This window comes from Zalophus californianus, chromosome 4, assembly GCF_009762305.2.
Source record: "Zalophus californianus isolate mZalCal1 chromosome 4, mZalCal1.pri.v2, whole genome shotgun sequence".
Taxonomy (NCBI): domain Eukaryota; kingdom Metazoa; phylum Chordata; class Mammalia; order Carnivora; family Otariidae; genus Zalophus; species Zalophus californianus.
In genome coordinates, this window is record NC_045598.1 from 24,959,192 (window position 1) to 24,978,815 (window position 19,624).

General features: G+C 51.5%; 1 protein-coding gene across 4 annotated transcripts in view; it reads left to right on the top strand.

The window, feature by feature from the left end:
* The first annotated feature begins 13,079 nt into the window (after nucleotides 1-13,079).
* The window catches only part of AZIN2 (antizyme inhibitor 2), a 44,058-nt gene continuing 37,513 nt past the window's right edge, over nucleotides 13,080-19,624 (top strand). The window contains exons 1-4 of one of the 4 annotated variants that reach the window (XM_027576281.2): nucleotides 13,080-13,208; nucleotides 13,300-13,420; nucleotides 14,092-14,265; nucleotides 15,686-15,859. In XM_027576281.2, coding sequence (XP_027432082.1) covers nucleotides 14,161-14,265; nucleotides 15,686-15,859 — 279 coding nt within the window. In that variant the 5' untranslated portion in view covers nucleotides 13,080-13,208; nucleotides 13,300-13,420; nucleotides 14,092-14,160. Of the gene's footprint in view, nucleotides 13,421-14,091; nucleotides 14,266-15,685; nucleotides 15,860-16,886; nucleotides 17,011-19,624 lie in introns of all 4 variants that reach the window. The other 3 variants (XM_027576291.2, XM_027576298.2, XM_027576271.2) reach the window with 3 other exon arrangements.

Sequence of the window (19,624 nt, forward strand, 5' to 3'; positions counted from 1 at the left end):
CCCTTGCAAGAGTTTTGAGCTAGAGTGTTTATTAGTTAGGAAACAAGCTGAGGTATAGGAACAAAGACACTAAAATAACAGTGGCTTAAACAAGATAGACGTTTACTTCTTGCTTATGTAAAAACCCAGATAGGCAAGCCAGAGTGGGCATGGTGGCTCCACAATCGTGAGGGACCCTGGTTCCTTCTGGTTTGTTGCTTTGACATCTTCAACACATGGCTTCCTGCTTGTGGTCCAAGAGGGCAGCTCCGGCTCCCACCATCACTTCTGCATTTCAGGCAGCAGGCAAAAGCACGAAGGATGTGGCAGATTTACCCCTTCCCTGGAAAGGCATAACCCAGGACTTGCCCACATCACTTTCATTCACATTGTACTACCCAGAATTTAGTCACATGGCCACAGCTGGCGGCCAGGCTGCTGGGAAATGTAGTTTCTATTCTAGGCAGACATGTGTTTGGCTGAAAGGCAGAGGCTCTATTACTAAAGGAAGGATGGAGGCTGGGAAACAACCAGCTGTCTTCAACAGGGAGCGACGATCCTCTTTGCCTTTTGGAAAGATCTCTCTGGGAAAGCGAAAAGGAGGAAGGTCTGGATGGCAAGGGACCAGGGCCAAGGAAATAATCCAAATGAGAGCTACCGAGGCGGAGACATCTGCAGTGGAGGAAGTGGACGGGGGCTTAGGAGAGAGTTGGAGGTTGAACGGACCAGGACACGGGGACCAACTGTACTTAGACACACATCTAATTCACTGTACTTAGCACAGGGCTGTGACCAGCATATAGTAAGTGCTTAAGAGAGCATGAATGTACGAGGTGAGAGCAGGAGCCAAGGACAACAAGAGTAATAATAATGGCTCCTGGAACTAACTTGACTGAGGAATATCAACACTTAAAGGTAAATATCAAATAATTTTTTTTTTTTTTTTTTTTTTAGAAAAATAACTGCTACCCACTGGTCCTCCAGCTGGTTCCAAAACTTTCAGTCATTTTTAGTTATTAATGCCGTCTCTTGTTTGGGGCATTAACTTGGTCTTTCTAATGCCTCCCTCCTCCTTCCTTGCTTCCTTCCCTCCCTCCTTCCTCTTCCTCCCCTTCCTGCTCCTCTTTCTTCTGTCTCGCTCCTTCCTCCTTTCTGTATCGTTTTTTGCCTATTTTTAAATATTAATGTCGCACCGGACACCAAGTCCCAGCAGACAGGACTTGTGGTGGGAGGGGAGGTGGTGATGGTCTGCCTTCTCCTCCCTGCCCTCTGGTGGGGAGGATTAGAAGAACAGGACCGGCTTCCTTAGGTGTCCCCTGCTGACCCTTGGTGGGCCCCTTCTTCACAGCTTGTAAGGGGGCTGATTTCCTGTCATCACAGCTGCTCGGCTCACTGTCTACAGACACGGAGTGTGGGGCTGGGGGCCGCACAGGCCATACTGAGAGAGGACTCGGTGCCAAAGAGCTCTCTTCCGCTGGTGGCCTCAGGCTCACCGCTTTGCCCCCAGCAGGCCTGCTGCCCCCATCACATCTACCCTCCGTGGCCCCAGTCCCGGGGCCTATGGACATGGGCAGACTCTGTCTTTCTTCTTCTCACCCATTGGCCACCCGGTCACACCCTCGGCCTTCTCTCTCGAGTGCCCTTTGCCCTACTTCAGTTAGCACCGAGGCAGGTCAGAAGTACAGTGGTTCAGTTGACACCCACGGGAATGCGAGGCCAGTCCCCTCCATTGGCACCCCAAACTCGATGAATACGTCTCTGGACTCTGCTCCACTTGTCCCGTGCTGTGTACTAGACCACCCCAAACTTCGTGGCATAAACAACCACGAATTTTACCGCCCTCGCAGATTCTGTGGGCCAGGAATTTGACAGGATGCAGGGGGCATGGCTGGACTCTGCTGGAGGTAGGCAGCCTCTGAGGTGCCTCCCAGGACTCATGCCCTTGTGTGTTCATCTGCTCTCACTCTGTATCAAGGTGGGTCTGTGTGGCCAGTCGTACATGGCAGAAGGGATCATACGTCACTTTCGAGGGTAGGTTATAAAAGATACTGTGGTTTCTGCCTTTCTGTCTTTTGGATCACTCGGGGGGAAGCCAGCTGCCATATCGTTAGGATACTCATCCATGGAGAGGCCTGTCTGGAGAGGAACAGAGGCCTCCCACCAGTGGCCATGTGATGTGGCCATGGCTCCTCTGGCCCTAGGGAAAGTGTAAGACGACTGCAGCCCTTGGCCGACAGCTAGACTGTGACTCTCTGAGACAGCGTGAGCCAGAACCACCCAGGTATGCCGCTCTCGGATTCCCGGCTGTCAGAAACTGTGGAAGAGGATTACTGTTTGTTGTTTGAAGCTGTTACACTCTGGGGCCATTTGTTATGCGGCGTTAGGTAGCTGATACACGGCTCCAGGATGTCTGTGCCCTGAGCTGAGAAGACTCAAATGGTGGGGGGCTGGGATCCCCTGGAGGCTGCTTCATTTGCGTGGCTGGAGCTTTACCTGGGATGGCTCAAAGTCTCTGTCGGCCTTGTCACCTGGAGGGTTGGCATGTGGCCTGTCCACGTGGTGTGGCTTCTCGTGACATAGTAGCTGGGCCATGAGAAGGAGTGTCTGTAGAGTAAGCTTTCTGAGAGAACTTTGGGCTTTGCCTCCAAGTCAAGCAGGATAATTTCCACTGTATTCTGTTGTCACAGGTGAGTCACCAAGGCTAGTCCAGATTCCAGGGGAAGGGATTTAACTGGTTCTCTTGATGGAGGAGTGATAAGGTCACATTGCAGAAGAACAAGTGGGATGGGAGATATGATGGCCATCCTTGCAAAATACAGTTGGGGCCCTGCCTCAGGGGAGGAACCAGTCCATTGGTCTGCCCCTCAGGGGAGAGGGATACGTGGCTTTTTACTGGCAACACGCCTTCAGCCCTTGGAAGAGCACTGGTTCTGCTGAAGTGGCACTTCCTATCAAGGCCTGGGAGGAGCCAGTCATCGTCTGAGCTTGGAAGGTAGAGCAGTGCATGCCTTTTCTTCTCAGCTCTGGATTCTGGGGCTCATTTCCCTTTCTGGATAAACAAGGAAGGTCTCAGTGGGCACCTTCTCCCACCAAGGCCCACCACCCTCTCCCTACCAGCCACAGTGCTAACCAGTTTCCCTCAGTCAGTCCTGTACTCACCTACTAGCCGGGAATTAGGACTTCCTGCTTTTGCAGAGCAGGAAGTAATCTGACCAAGGTCACATAGCCGGAAGTGGTAGAGCAGGGACTCGGCCCCCTGACCCCGAAATCCAGGCTCTAGGGCCCTGGGATTCCAGAAAGCCTACCAGGCTTCGGGCATCGGAGCCTTAGCCTTGGTCTCCTTGGGACCCTGCTGAGGGCAAGGCCAGTGTGAGCAGTGTGACGGGGAGGGGCTGGACTCTACCAGAGAGTTTGGGCTAGTTGTCAGTGTGCTGTTGGGTGAAAGGGCAGGAGAAACAAGGAAAGGAATAATCCATTTTTACCTTCTTTTCAGGCCTGTCCCCAGTTAGTGAGTTTTCCAGGGGCCAGAGGGCGACCTCCAGGGTGACAGCCTTGGACTCAATACCCCTCTGCATTTGTAGGACTGAAACCCCCTCTCTGTCCTAGAACCTCTGGTCGGAGAGCCCTCTGAGCTCCTAGGACCCGTGGATGCTGGGTGTCGGAGTGATTTCCGGCCCCAGTGAACATGTCTCTGGCCAGTGTCCAGCCTGCCCGGCCCCTCCTTTCCCTGTGACTCCTACTTCCCATCCTACTGCACCTCCAGATCCCAGAATGGGACAGTTCCCAGCGCCTATTGCCTGCCAGGCACTGAGCTCGTGTTGGGGACCCAGAAATAAGTGAGATACAGCCTCTGCCCTCGAGCAGGTCACAGTCTAGAGGGAGGAGAAACATGAAGTGTTAACTGCCCGGTGTCAGGTCAAGGGCACGTTGAATAAGGGTAGGCATCACAAAGTGAGAGGGGCAAACTCAATGATAAAAAGCAACAACATGGATGAATCTCAGAATCATCATGCAGAACAAAAGAGTCCAGACTGTATGATCCCATCTTCATAAAGCTCCAGGCCAGGTAAAACTACAGATTATAAAGAGATAGAAGCAAGATCAGTAGTCGCTTGGGGGTGGGGGTGGGGTGGCTGGGAAGAGGCAAGAGGTGATGGATATTCTGCAGTGTTCTGAGGATGAGGAATAGTCTGAGGTGGTGAAAATGTTCTAAACCTTGATAGGAGTGTGGGTCACATGAGGATATTTGCGTGCTAAAGCTAAGTGGTTCACCTAAGATCTGTGAGTTTCATCATGTGTAGATTATACCTGTGGTGGGCAGCATTCAAAACGGCCCCCGGGGACCCCTGCCTCCTGGTGTGCATGCCCTAGTGCAAACCCCGTCCCCTAGATGGTATCAGGTTGGTCTTGTGGCCCGTGGAATATGGCAGAAGGGATGGTGAGTCACTGCTGAGATTAGGGTATAAAAGACTTTGCTGTTCCATCTTAGTCTCTCTCTCTCTCTTTCTCGTGGCTTGTTCTGGAAGAGGCCGTGTGCTGACCGTCTCTATGGAGAAGGGCGTGTGGCAGAGGAATTGAAGCCTCCTGCCAAGATTGATGTGCGTGAGCTTACAGTAAGGGGGTCCTTCTGTCCCAGTTAAAGCCTTCAGGTGTCTGCAGCCTTGGCTCGCTGCTTGACCACAAACTCATGAGAGACCCTGAACTAAGCTGCCTCCCGATTCTGCCTCTCAGAAGTTGTGTGGGATAATAAATGCTTATTGCTTTAAACCATGACGTTTTGGGAGTTATTTGTTCTGCTGCTATAAATGATGAATACGATATTTCAATAAACTAAACATGTGAGGAAAACAGCTTCTAAGTGCTCTTGGCCCAGCTGGCTTTCCCAGGGACTTTCAAGCACTTTCTGTGACTCAGACTTCTGGGCTCAGTCTCCGGAACAGGGAGATGAGCGGCCTGGAGCTCTGTCTCGACATCAGGAGTTGGTGTCTCCAACATAGATACACCTTCTACCCACCCACCGCACCAGCCCCGAAACACCTGCACCCAGCGCCCCGCCCCTCCGCCATGGGGAGAAGACCCCAGAAATGCTCCTCCATCCCCCTCCCACACCCCGGCCTCATGCCCAGGTGTACCTGCAGGAATCCACACAGGGCTCTGAAGCTAATCACAGCTACTATTTTTGGAACACTTTTTGTGTGTCAGGTGATATGCAAAGTGCCTGGCGTGCATCTTTTAATTTACTCTTCCCACCATATTAGGTATTTCTAAACTTATTTTACAGCAGAGAAAACTGAAACTTGGCACCCTGAAGCCAGCTGCCCGGGTCCTAGAGCTACTAGGGCGTGGCTGCTTTAGACTTCAATCCAGATTTGTCTAATTCCCCTCGCTGAGAGGCCGGGAAGCAACAAACCCCAGACCTGAATATATTTTTCTTATCTACTCCCTGTGAGAAAAAACCCACGCGCATTCTTCCGTCAGAGAAAAGGCCACAATCTCAACCCAGATTCCCCAGGGCAATGATATAAAGAGACGGGGGCGATGGTGATATCCCAGTGCCAAGAATCTCAGAGATCACGGGAGTCACAGAGGAAGGAGCTGAGATCCAGGGAGGGAAGTGACTTTTCCAAGGACTCCAGCCCTGTGCTCTCTGTACGGCACTGTCCTGTCTCTGCCAGACAGAGGGGAATGGTCACCGTGTGGGAGAAGCATAATAGGGGTAAAAGAGGGCTTTGGGGAAGGGGAATGAGAGAGAAAGGGAAGCCCAAGGTAACAATGGCAAAATTGAGGTCTGCTAACTTTATCTTGGGTCAACCCCGCAATGGCTAGGGGCTCTGTGGACCAGCATCACAGATGGTCCCATTGAGAGCCCCGGAAGCCCCAGAGGACGTCACAGCACAGCTCTGCGAATGTGCCTGGCTTGTGGCAGGACCTGCTGAAAAGCACTGTGTTACTCATTTGCTCGGACATTAGATTGCCCTATTCATTCATTCATTCATTTATTCATTCATTCAATAAGTATTGACCATCCGCTGTCTGCTAAGTACTGTTTTAGGAGCATGGGATATTTTAGTGAACACAAGATCCTTGTCCTTATGAAGTTCACAATACATAGACAATATATAAATTCCAACGTATCTTAGAAAGTGAAAGGTGTTGTAAAAGAAGAAAAAGTAAAGAGGGAGTACGACCTGAGAGTGAAGTCAAAACAGGGCATATGGAGGGGGTGGGTTGACATCTCTACAAGGTGGATTGCGTCGGCCTCCCTGAGGAAGTTTCTTTTGATCAAAGACTTGAAGGAGGTGAGGTGTGCCATATCCAAGTGAGCCCCATGGACATCTGGACAAAGCACATTCCTGGCAAAATACACACTGATATGCTAGGGGTAAGGGGAAATTAGGTCTGCAACTTACTCCCACACAATTCAGAAAAAAATAAATTATATGGACACGTAGATACAGATGCACAATACGCATGTGTATAGACACATATATGAACGTGCATGTGCCCAGAGAAAAAGAATGATACAGATTGTGTTAAAATGTTAATATTTGGGGAGTCTGGGTGAAGGGTGTGTACTATTTTTAGAATTTTTCTGTATGAATTTTCAAAATAAACTATTGTTTAAAAGGATTTATATTCTTTTTGGGGGGGATTTCATTTTATTTATTTGGGTGGCTCTGGACCCAGACCCGGCCAATCAGAGACAGAGCCGAGGAGACAGTCCGGGGGTCCAGGGCTGGTGGGGGGGTAAGAGCCCGCCTGAGGCGGAAACCAGTGCCGAGGAAGGCAGAGCCGAGACCTGATGCGAAGTCTGCATCTGAACTTTTACCCTCCAGTGACTTCGGTAACGTGAGGCAAAAAGAAATTCCCTTTCTGCTTGAGCCAGATTTTTTCTTAGTCGCAACAAAAAACGTGTTGACTGCTCGCAAGTGTCAGGGACAGCCTCTCTGAGGAAAGGACATTTACGCGGGGACCTGGACGATGAGCAGCCGTGGGGCAGGTGAAGAGGTGGGGAAAATGTTCCAGGCAGACAGAACAGTGAACGGGAAGGCCCCAGGAAAGGAAAGGGCAAAGCAGGTTGGAGGAGCTATGGGACAGTGGGCATGGTGGTGGCAGGGAGAGTGAGGAGCTGGGCAGAGAGGAGGCTGGAGTTGGGTCCCTCACGGAGGGCCTCACAGGCGTTGTCAAGGGTCCAGGACTTGATCCCATTAGCAACCAGGATAGTCTGGCAGTGTTTGAAAGAGGGACCGACTTAATTTGCATTTTGACATCATGTGCATTTTAATAACACTCTGGGGGCTGTGTGGGGACTAGATTGACAGGAGGGAAGAGTAGTACAGGGGATTACTTGGAAAATTATTGCAGACCTCCAGGCTAGAGATGATGAGCATGACTCAGAGTCAGGGCAGTGGGCAGGACAGAGACTAGATGGCTTTGGGGGCAGCTCGTCTCCCAAGATGGCCCCAATGAACCAGCCTCATCCCACATTGAATCTGGGTCAGCTCGGTGACCCACTTTAGCCAACAGAATGCAGAGGAAGTGACACTGTGCCTTTCAAGGGCAGGAGGCCTGGTGTCCATGTCATTAAGGACGCTGCTATGTGGCCTCTGTGAAGGAGCCTGCCTAAAGGACCCAGAGTCTCTCCCAGACTCCAGGTGTGACTAGAAGCCTCTGGCTCCCTCTAGAGTGGATTCCATTGACCCTGGCTCTGACTTACCACCTGAGCACAGTCTCTGTGTCTCTGATTGGTGCGCTTGCTGGAGGCCTAAGGTTGTGGGGATGTTTAGTCAGCAGCGGGGGAGGGGAGCAAGAGTGCCCTGAGGTACAGACATGGCTGCCTGGCTCCACTCTTCCCGGGGGTGAGTGAGCAGTTTTCCAGAGGAGAGCATCACGACTATAGTAATTTAGAAAGAGGCCCAGCTTGGGTCAGGCTTGCATGACTCAGTGCTTAGCACATGGGTCTCGGTCCCAATTTCTTGGGGAATGGGATGGAATTCCACCACCCACCCCCTCACACTGGGCTGACTCTTCCTGAGCATCTGACCCCTGCTGGGTATCCCTCAGCCCAGGTCCCCAGACAAACCTCCCTGTGTGGCTGCTTCTCCCACCTTGCCCCAGCAATGTCCTTCTGATATATTTCTGGATTTTCTCCTCCGGCCTCCTGCACCCCTGGCTCAGGGTAATAATACTAATTGCTACCACTTAGGATGCATTTGTGAATGTATGTGCCAGGCACTAGGCAAAAGCTTTTCCACACTCGTGAATTCCTTACACCAGTTCTCCTAGGAAGTAGGCATTCTTGTGCCCATTTCACAGATGAATAAAGGGGGTATTCACATAGGATAATAAGTTTGCCAAGGTCACACAGCCAGGAGATGGACTGAAGCTTCTCCACCCTTGAAATGTGTTCTCTTGTTATCTGGAGACGGTACAGCCGTCCAGCCCGGGTTGGTTTTTGCCCCATCCTACCTCTCGGGATGAGAACCTGATGCCCTTCTTTCAAGAGTACTCAGCTTTGACCTCTTTGCCGGCTCTGCTTCAAGTTCGTTGAAGCAGGGGTTCTCAAAGTGTGGTCCCTGGGCCAGCACCCTCAGCAGGCCCTGAGAACTTGTCAGAAATGCATACTGTCAAGCCCACCCCAGACTTACCGAATCTGAAACTCTTGGGCGAGGCCCAGACATCTGTTCGAGCAAGGCCTCCAGGTGATTGTGATGCGCACCCATCTGAGAGCTACTGGCGGAGGCGGGAGAGGCCACAGCCTTTTCCGCCCCCTCCCAGTGGCTTCTGGGACAGCAGCTGGAGAAAGGGAGAATTTTCAGCCAAGTAGTTTTTATTTGGTTGTTATTGTTTTCCTATCACATTTGTCAGAAATGACTCAGGTCCGGCTTGAGAGAGGGTGTGTCACACGCTATTACTATTTTTTCACATTTGTGTTCAGCCTAAAAGACAGTGAAAATAAACGTAAAGAGATCCAAACTACCAAATTCAGCCTCTCAACACCTTGTCTGTCTAGGGAAGGGGTGTGACGATAATCTCATCTTCAGTCAACACGCTCGAGCGTCTGTGTCAGGGGACACAGACACCTCACTAATAACTAGAATTCTGGGTTCCCAGGGTTGGGGTCCAAGGTCTGCTCCCACATGACCCAGGGCTACACCGTTCCAATCTCCTCACTGTACAGCCTTGAATTGGAGTCAGGCTCTGCCATCTGCCAGCTGTGTGGTCTTGGGAAAATCACGTGGCCTCTCTGGGCCTCAGATTCCTCCATCCATGAAATGAGAGTAATAATTCTCACCTTGCAGGCTTGTGGTGAGGATGGAGGAAATGTATGTAGCCTAGTGGTGCCACACACACACGCTGTGTGACCTTGAGGAGTTTAGCGTCTCCTGCATGTGGCCTCCCCTCTACCACCAAGAGCACACACCGTGTAGGGTGGCTGTGAGGTTAGGGGTTACATCCATCTTACAACAAGGCCTCGTGATGGCAAGTACTCTGGCAATGTCAGCTATTATTGTCATTAAGCGCATAATACCATGCCCGGGGCCTAGAAGATGCTCAATCCATGGTGGCTACTGGTATTATTCATTGCCCTCCTCAACCTGAAGACAGCCCTGACCTTACTTCCAGCTTCTGCTTGCTTCGGAGTCTCCATCACACCAATGCTTCCTGGGAGTTTGCAGTTCATGCCCTTTCTGCCAGTTCATCTTGTGTCTGACTCTCAGTTCCAGCCTCTCTTGGGTCTCCTGTTGTTTGCTCTTGGCCTGGTCTTTGCCTTCTTTGTTCTGGCTTCCTGCCCCGTTCCTGGGGCCAATTTCATAGGCATCAAATTTGCCGGACCAGAGCTGTTAAGTCCCAGCTCTGTTACTCACTAGCCGTGTGACCTTAGATAAAGGATTTAACCCCAACTTTCTCATCTGTAACATGGGACTAATAGGGGCACCTGGGTGGCTCAGTCAGTTAAGCGTCTGCCTTCGGCTCAGGTCATGATCTCAGCGTCCTGGGATCCAGTCCACTGGGCTCCCTGCTCAGCGGGGAGCCTGCTTCTCCCTCTCCTTCTGCCTCTCCCCTTACCCTTCCTCCCTGCCCGTGTTCTCTCTCTTGCTCTGCTCTCTCTCTCTTAAATAAATAAAATATTTTCTTAAAAAATATTTTATTTATTTATTTTTTCGGGAGAGAGAGAGAGAGAGAGAGAGGGAGAAAGAGAGAATGAGAAAGTGAACATGAGGGGAGGGGCAGAGGGAGAAGCAGACTCCCCGCTGAGCAAGGAGCCCCATGCGGGACTCAATGCCAGGATCCTGGGATCGTGACCCAAGTCAAAGGCAGACGCTCAACCAACTGAGCCACCCAGGCGCCCCGCTTTGTGAGTTTTGACCTTTTATTTTCCTCAGCCAAGCCTAAACTGAACCGATGTCCAATCTTGTGAAGCACAGGGAAGCCTGAATGAAATGATGAACCAGAAAGTATTTTGTAAACTCTCCAGTTCTCTACACATGTAAGGCATTTATATTTTTGCGGTGGTTGTGACTGTAATTATGATTGGTTTAGGAAGAATGGGTTGAAGTTGCCTGACACGATCCTGGCCAGAGATGAGAGGCTCTTTGTTCTGCTTCAGCAGCGTGTTTCTGAGGGCTGTACACGGGTAATGGTGGCACAGGAGATTGGCAGAAGAAGAGTCACTGGCCTCTGGTCTGGATGCCAGCAGGATGACTGCGTGACTTTTGCTGAGCTGGGGCCCAAACGCTCAGGCACCGGTTGGCAGGTAAGCATAAAGGCTGAATTGGGACAGATGGGTTTAAATCCGGGCTCCCCCTTTACTTGCTATGTAACCCTGGGCAGTTTACCGAACTTCTCTGAGTTTCAGATTCGTCATCTATAAAATGGGAACAATTATAGCCCCTATGACATAGGGTTGTCATGGAGATTCAGTGACATCACATACCCAGGAGGGAAAAAGATAAATCTGTATCCAGTCCAGGGTTACAGATTTTTCTGCTCTGACTACTAACCCTTAAACAAATTACAAATGTACAGAGGAGATTCAGGCTTGTTCCTTCTTACCTTTTTTGATTGATTCAGTAAGAGTACTGAATGGGCCCCACTATGCATTTAACTATGTACCAGGTGATGAAAAAAGCTAGTGAGGTGGACTTAGACCCATGGCACCCAAATACAGCTAGCTCAAAGAATAATTTTAAAAAATAGAGCCAGTTTTTTTGAGTGCCCCCACTCTTCTCTTACTGTCATCTTTTTCTTGAGGGCTCCCTTTGAGGTTTCTGCCATAGCAATGTCGGTCTACCCCCTCCTAATCAGTAGATGTTTAGTCTCAGGAAGACCTCAGTCATAATTCATATTATGGTGCAAATGACTACAAATCTCGCAAAGCATGGACCTGCCAGGACCTGCAAATGACCCATCCTGTAAAGCAGACTGCCCCTGAAAGGGTGCTCCAATGCATAGAAAGCAAGAAGTTTCCAGGCAGAAGGGCCTAGAGAATTCATTCAGTCTGAACCCTCTCAGTTCACAGCGGGGAAACCAAGCCAGGCAGAGGAAACCTTGGTCGAAGCAGGATGACCCAACCAAGGACACCCAGCGGTCATGTGGCCAGGCTGAGTGGGGAGCAGAAAATGGCTCTTCCATACTATCATGGTCTACACCATATATACGCTGAGCACCTTCCGATTAGGTTGCGCACAATGCCCTAGGGAGATACTGAGGCATGACAAGAAGTGCCTCTGGCTTCCAAGAAGCCTACAGCCCGACAGAGAACATAAACACATATGTTAGACTAAAGAGCTCTTTGGCCCCATGGATTTGAAATGCTGCCCCCATTACCTATCAAATTCTCCAATATGCATGAGACTATTCTAGATTCTGTTCTGTTTTACTACTGTCTCTTCCTGCACAGCACCATGATGTTTTAAAGACCATAGCTTTATAACATATTTTGATATGTGGTCGAAGAAATCCTCTTTCTTTCTTTCTCTCTCTCTTTCTTTCTCTTTCTTTCTTTCTTTCTTTCTTTCTTTCTTTCTTTCTTTCTTTCTTTCTTTCATGTACGATCACTGTTTCAGATGAACTTTTGGATTAGCTTTTGAGTAACACAGATATTGAATCTTCTTCAGCCAGGCACTGGGCACTCTGAGGAGTCAGGCACTCAGTTCCTGCCCTTGAGAACTCACAAAATAGCTGGGAAGTGTAACCAAACAAAAAGTGTAAAGCAACAACAGGAATCTCATGCTCTGGGTAACAAGAGCCAAATGAGTGAGGAGTCCACACAGATATAACCGCTGTGAGTTCCATTGTCCCTCCAGGCTAGAAAAGTCATGGGACGCTCAACAGGGAAGGTGACATTATACTGTACTTTGATAGGTGAGCAGGAGGAGTTTGTTAGGTGTAGAAGAGAAAAAATGCTTTGAGTTGAGGAAGTCAGAGAATGCACCTTGGAGGAGACATTTTATTTGCAGGTGAGTAGGAGTTTGCCCCATTCAGAAGGTGGGGTGAAGGGAAAGATTGCCCTGAGCTGGGAAAGTCACATCTCTGAAGACATTTTAGCTGGGTTTTGAGTTGGAGGAATCAGAGAAGACGCTGGGAGAGGTAACTAAATAAGGATTTTATTAGAAAAGTAACACAAGGAGATGACATTTGACCCGGGCTTTGAGGGATGGAATGAGCAGATCACCAGAGTTGAGGAGAGAGGCACCCGGGAGAGGAGGTAGTCAGAGAAGATATCCCAGAGCAAAAAGGAAACCTCCTGGCTTCCTGCCCGCTCGCTAAGATGCGAGATCCAGGACCTAAGCTTCCCAGCGTGTAGGCGCTCGGGATTCTGAGGCGGCGGCTCTGCAGTTCCCACTTCCCGGTGTGGGGTAGCGGTGGGGTAGCGGTGGAGCCAGCCGGGCCGGGAGGATTGAAGCTTACTCAGGTTTGCCGAGCAGGGTGGCGGAGCTGAATGCTTTATGTCGGAATCGACCAATGGGGTGGCGGCACCCGGTTGCCAGGGCTACGGAGGGGGCCGAGAGGGGCGGGGCCTGGGACCCAGGGGCGGGGCCTGGGCGGGGTTTATATAAGCAGGCGGCAGGCGGCGGGCGGGGCGTGGGGGTCGGTGGCTGCTGGGCGGGCGGGGCGCAGGCCGCGGGGCCCGAGCCGGGGGGAGGGGGCGAGCGGAGGCGCCGAGGATCCAGTTCACTCGCTGGGGAGACCTATGGGCCGAAGCCGTGTAAATGCGTTTTAAGGCGAGTGCGGGGAGTGGCTCGGGGAGCCTCCGGGGGCAGGCGTCCTCGGCTCCAGTGCTGACCTGCCCCTGGCCCCCTTGCCTCCTCTCAGCAGGGGCCTCGGCTCCGCAACTGCCACTCCTCCTTGGGGTGTTGCACAAGTTTCGAGGTCACCGGCGACCCCCCCTAGCAGCGCGCCTGGCTCTGGCCCCCGCGAAGGAGGACGGAGCTTGGTAAGGGGGTGTGGGGGGCGGGTTCTCGGCCCTGCACTCGGGAAGGCTCACCGGGGCAGAACCTCAGCCTTCGGTTCCCGCCCGGGAGCCCACGACCCCTACCCACCATGTGGCCCCATGCACGCTTAGAATCCTAGCACGTCAGGACCTGCTCCCCCCCCCATTTACAAACGGTGAAACTGAGGCTCGGAGAGGGGACAGGGCGTACCCAAGGTCACGGAGCGGGGGCGGACTCGAACCTAAACTCCTGCTCTGGGGCTGAGACTCCTTGGTGGGGCCACTCCCAGCCTCTAGTTGGGCGTGGTCAAGACTGAGGGTCCCCTGAAAACTTCCCCATCCGAGCTTCTTGACTTTCCTGCTCCCTCTCGTTCTTTCCCTTTTTGCTAAAACCCGAATTTCATAACTGGAAAGGATTTCCAAAATAATCCATCCATTTTACAGATGGGGAAACTGAAGCTCGGAGAGGCAGTGACATCTTAGGCATGTTATGCCTTGTCCCAGTCAGGATTCCTGGTCGTCCCCACCCTTCCCAGGGGACCTAAACTCCCTAGGCTTGTGCAGTCGGTGGGGTGTGTCAGGACTGGGCGCCCCGCCTTGGGGAGGTCAGACGGGCATCAGAGGGCAGCCCCCCAGCGGGCCCCCTCACTTTACACACCCCCTTCCCCCCGCAGTGTGTTGCATACTTTCTAAGGCGGCCCGGGCGGCGGCTCCATCCAGCCCATCTGCTCCTCCTCCTCGGCATGGCTGGCTACTTGAGCGAAACAGACTTTGTGATGGTGGAGGAGGGCTTCAGCACCCGAGACCTGTTGGAGGAGCTCACTCTGGGGGCCTCACAGGCCACCGCGGTGAGGGACTGGGAGTGGGGGTGGGTCTCTTGTTCCCCGTGCAGGCCCAGCTGCCTTTTCTGGAAGGACTCCTCTGGCCCTCATCTTCCTTCATATTTGGCGTTCAGTCCTTGCTTTTGGCCAGAGATGGGCTCATTTGACCCCCATTTCCTTGTTTTTGCCCCAAACTTTGTCCTCCCTGCCTGCCTTGCCCTGATGAACAGCACCACCACCATCTACCCAGCCCTCTAGGTCAGAAACCTGGGAGTCCAGCTTCCCCCTGTCATCAGGACGCCACCAAGCTCCTTACGCCACCCGCCGGGGTGCTGTGCCCGGCCCTGGCTTTGTAGTTCAGACCTCAACTCTCTAGGGGCCCACTAACCTCCTCCCTGCCCTCATCCCACCTGCTCCGACTCCATCACAGCCGGCCTCAAGCTCAGAATTGTCTGGCGGTCCCCCGCCACCTGCAGGGTCAAGCCCAAGCTCTGCCTTCACAGCCGCTCCCTCTGCCTGGAATGCCCCTCTGCCGGCCTGTCTGGCCCTACCTATTTCTGTCCTTCCTCATTACTCATCAGTGTCACTTTGTCCTAATCTCCCGGGCCGATTTTGTATTTCCTATTCTCTGTGGCCTCCGCTGCCTTGTGGGGGAACTCCCACGGAGCATTTATTGAACGGGACTGTCATTGCTCAAAGCAATCCTGTCTTCAAGACCCAAGCCCCTTCAGGGCTGGAGCCCTGTCTGGTCAGCTCTGTCCCTTAGCATCATGTCAGACACCAAGTGGGCTTCAGTAAAAAAAAGTGTAGCATAAAAGGGAAACAGTTCCAGTGAGGGTTGAAGTAATGCTGTCTCACCCAGAGCCTCGTACATGTTTTGCCCTCAGCAAATCTGTGATGACCGGTTGCTCCCGGGCATTGGTCGCAGTGGCGGTGGGATTCGCGCAAGGCTTCAGCCAGCGCCTACATGTGGAAGGCCGTGGGCTGCAGGCCATAGCTTTGGCCTGCAAAGAATCTAACTTTTTCAGGAGAAGATGAATGTATATAAAGTTCCAATACTTTGAAAGCATGTGCAAAATGCAGTGAGAGCATTAAAGGCAGAGTTAACTGCCTTATTGTTTTGGGGGAGGTGAAACTTGAAGATAGACTGGGCATTTGCCAGAGCTGAGCGGGGGCAAGGGGATTCTGTGCGAAGGGCATGGTGGCAGCAAGAGCTTGGAGGTGGGGAAACGCAGCAGTGTGGGGCTGGAGCTGGAGCTGCCGTGAGGGGAGGAGGGGCGGGAGCCAGATCATAGAACCCCGAATGCAGGCCTTCTGTGCAGGGAATGGAGAGCCAGGTGGCTTGGCAGCCAGAGCCGGGCCTGGGGCAGGTTCGCCAGGAGGACGGTGGATGGCATGCTCCAGGAGGGAGCTGAGCGGGGGTCTCACATTCACTCTTCTTGCGCAGGGTGATGTTGCTGCCTTCTTCGTGGCCGACCTGGGTGCTGTGGTGAGGAAGCACTTCTGCTTCCTGAAGTGCCTGCCTCGAGTCCGGCCCTTTTACACGGTCAAGTGCAACAGCAGCCCAGGTGTGCTGAAGGTCCTGGCCGAGCTGGGGCTGGGCTTCAGCTGTGCCAACAAGGTGAGCCCCTGCCCCCAGCCGACACACTGACTGTCTCTGCCTGCTAAGCACGCACGAGGCTGGGGTGCTGCCAGTGGGCCCTGGGGAAGCAGGGGTGACCTGCCATTGGCCCCTGCCCCCTGGGACAGGCCACCCACTTGGGAGGGGGGTTGAAGGGATGAGGGAGGGAGAAACAAGCATGGAAGTTCTAAACGGGAAGCCGGGAAGCCGAAAGCCGTGTGTGTCTCTGGGCAGGTGGGTCACCTTTTTAATGGAGATTTTCAAGCTTCTTGGCATAGAGCTATACATGGTATTCTTCTAATTAAAACAAGACAAAACAAAACAAAAACACCTTCTTACCATTGTTTTTTTTCTTTTATAGTCTTAGTAATGTGTGACAGTACATTTTCTCAACTAATCCTTTGAGAATTCTGTTGTGTTGCCAATTTTTCTGCCTTTGTAATGAGATTAATGCTGTTGACTTAATTCCCCTCCTGCTCTCTCTAGATTTACTTTGCTTATTTACTGTCGTTCTCTAGTCGTTGAACTCCAGTGTGAGGGTCAGTGTGTAACTAGGGCTGACAATACAGTGTTGAGTAAGACAGGCTCTGCTGTCTTGGAGTTGAATGCTTCACTCATCTATTTTCTTCCTGTTCTTAGTTGATGAAAGCGTTCAAGCTTACAAAGTTTCCTCAGAGTCCTGCTTTGGACATATTTATTCATTCAGCAAAACTTTTTTGAGCACCTACCAGGGGGCACGTTCTATTCCAGGTGGGGATTTAGCAAGTGAACAAACCAAACCAAGTCAAACAAAAAAGGCTCTTCTTTCAGGGAACTTGCTTTCTAAAAACCAAATAAGTTAAACAATGAAAATCTATATTATTTTAGATGGTCAATGGTAGGGAGAAAGTTAAAGTGGGGAAGGGAAGTAGGAAATGTTAGGAGGGAGGATTGTACTTTTTTTTTTTCATCTTTTTATTGTTATGTTAATCACCATACATTACATCATAAGTTTTTGATGTAGTAGGAGGATTGTACTTTTATGTAGTTTGGCCAGGGAAGGCTTTGCTGAAATTTGAAGACAGACCCGAAGGAAGCAAAGGATCAAGCCAGGTGGATAACTAGGGGAAGAGCTTCCAGGCAGAGGGCACAGCAAGTGCAAAGGCCCTGAGGTGAGAACAAACCTGGTGGGCGTTGCTTTGTGATATTGTCATTACTGTTATTTTTTTAATGGTTAGTAATGATTGTTTTGAGGGGAACTCTTTTCAAATCCTGGTCAACAGTATGGTTGGGTGTTGTGAGGAGGATTCTAGAAAGGGACCCTGGAGGAGAAAGGAGGAGAGCTAGCCTGGGCAGGATGACAGGGGTGGAGGGATTCTGGGTGGGAAAGAGGTGTGCACCATGGTGGGATGGTGAGAATAAGCAGGTTAACCTTTTTCAAAGACGACGTTAACGCTCTTAGTGATAGGTGAGTCTCTCCCCATTGTCACCGCAAAACCCCCTTGCATTAGCTCTTGTTTTGCACACCTAGCTTCATGTGTGTCTCACATCAAGCCCGTGAGGTGCGTAGGGAGAGAGATCGCCATTTTACAGTCGAGGAGACTGGGGGCCAACCGCACAGCTTGCTGGTAGCAGAGCCTGGACGTCCCCCTGCGGGCATGCCAGGGCTCGGCCCTGGGAGAGGAGGGAGGGGCTCCTTTTCCAGCCTTCTTGGTCTAGGGGTGAAGAACAGGACCCAAACCCCCTGACTAGTCCTGTGTGTCTGGAAACCCAGAGGTGGGCCCCTGTGCTTGGCCGTCTGGCCTCAGGGCTGGCCTCCAAAGAGCAGAGTTAGAGGGTGTTAAGGGCTTAGACTTTGAAGTCCGCAGGGATGTTAAAAGCACGTACTGTTGCTGAGTGCTTCTGTCCTGCCAGGCACTTTGCCAAGTGTTTTCTGTATATGATCTCATTTTATTCTCGCAACAACCCTGTGAGGTAATTATTACTACCCTGATTCTGACAACAGCCCAGTGAGGAAGCATTTAACAGACTGGCAAGGGGGCGCAGGGGGAGAGCGACTCGCTGGGAAGTGGCCACGTGAGTAGGGCCAGCGGCAGTGGGGTCTACAGCATCTTTCCCTAGCGGAGGGCAGGGCAGAGCTGGGCTCCAGCTGGTGACGATTGCCTTGCTGACCCCCAGGGCCGAGAGAGGCCACGCCCCCTCCCTGCAGGTGGGAGGAGCCGGCTTACTGAGAGGTGGATCCGGGATGCTTCTCTTGAAAGGCCGACGCTGCCCTCTTCTGGTTGGCCATCACTAGTGGGTACGCTTAACATTGGCCGACATTGACCTAGGGCCGGGTGTGAGCGGGGCTGTAGTTATGCCGTGGACAGGTCAAGGGCACAAGCCACACCTTGCATGGGGCTCTGGTCCACCCACCCACCTTCCCAGGGACTTTATGTCACCTCCCCTGCCTCCATCCTGCCTTCTAGAACTTGCTGTCTCTATCAGCATCCTCCCATCCCCTAGCCCAGTCCCGTGCTGCCTCTTTGAGGCCAGAGTTGTCTACACTCGCCTGTGTGCACCTGGCTCTTTCCCTTAGCCCCGGCATCTGAGCCATGCGTCCCCATTTCCACTGTCACTACTCCAAGGAATCTCTTACTAACATCCCCAGCGATCTCCAAGGTTCAGTAAGTACTTGATTTTAAACATGCATTTTGAATTATTCAAAGAATGCATTGATTCATTCACACACACATGTAGGCCATCAGCTTTCTGTCTCCAGAGATAATCACCATTATGAGTTTGAGTTTGGTGGGTATATGGTGTTTAAAAACTAGGTACAACTATGATCCATAGAAAATGTATTAAATGTAAGAGATGTTTATGTGGTGGGTACTGTGTTGCAATAGCTTTAAACTCGGCAGGTGTTGAAGATCTGTCCGTCATGTCCATGCATTTAGACCTTGTCAGGGACATTCCTTGGTCCTCTTATTTTCCGGACTCTCAGTAACATTCAACACAGCAACTGTTTTTGTAGTAAGAACATTTAATGTGAGGGGCGCCTGGGTGGCTCAGTCGGTTAAGCGTCTGCCTTCGGCTCAGGTCATGATCCCAGGGTCCTGGGATCGAGCCCCACGTTGGGCTCCCTGCTCAGCGGGAGCCTGCTTCTCCCTCTGCCTCTGCCTCTGCCCCTCCCCCTGCTTGTGCATTGCACATGCACCCTCTCTCTCTCAAACAAATAAAATCTTAAAAAAGAAAAAGGAACACTTACCTTGAGATCTACCCTCTTACCACATTTTTGTGTGTACAGCACAGTCTTGTTGACTATAAACATGGTTCGGCAGATCTCTAGGACTTCCTTCATCTTGCAGGACAGGAACTTTATACCCACTGAAGAGCAACTCCCCATTTGTGACAGATTCTTTTTAAAGACACTCAACAATAACCTATGCTGCTAGTTTTAAAGACTTCAGACGTCAATCAGCTGAATGGGAGTGCTGCTCTGTACCTGGCCTCCCACCCCCTGCTCCTGGGACAGTCGACACCCTCCCTCTGTGCAGACACGAGTTGCAAGACAAGGTTTGCCATGACAAGAATATATATATATATATATATAATTTATTTTTTTAATTAACATATAATGTATTATTTTTTTCAGAGGTACAGGTCTGTGATTCATCAGTCTTACACAATTCACAGCGCTCACCATAGCACACACCCTCCCCAGTGTCCATCACCCAGCCACCCCATCCCTCCCACCCCCCACCACTCCAGCAGCCCTCAGTTTGTTTCCTGAGATTAAGAGCC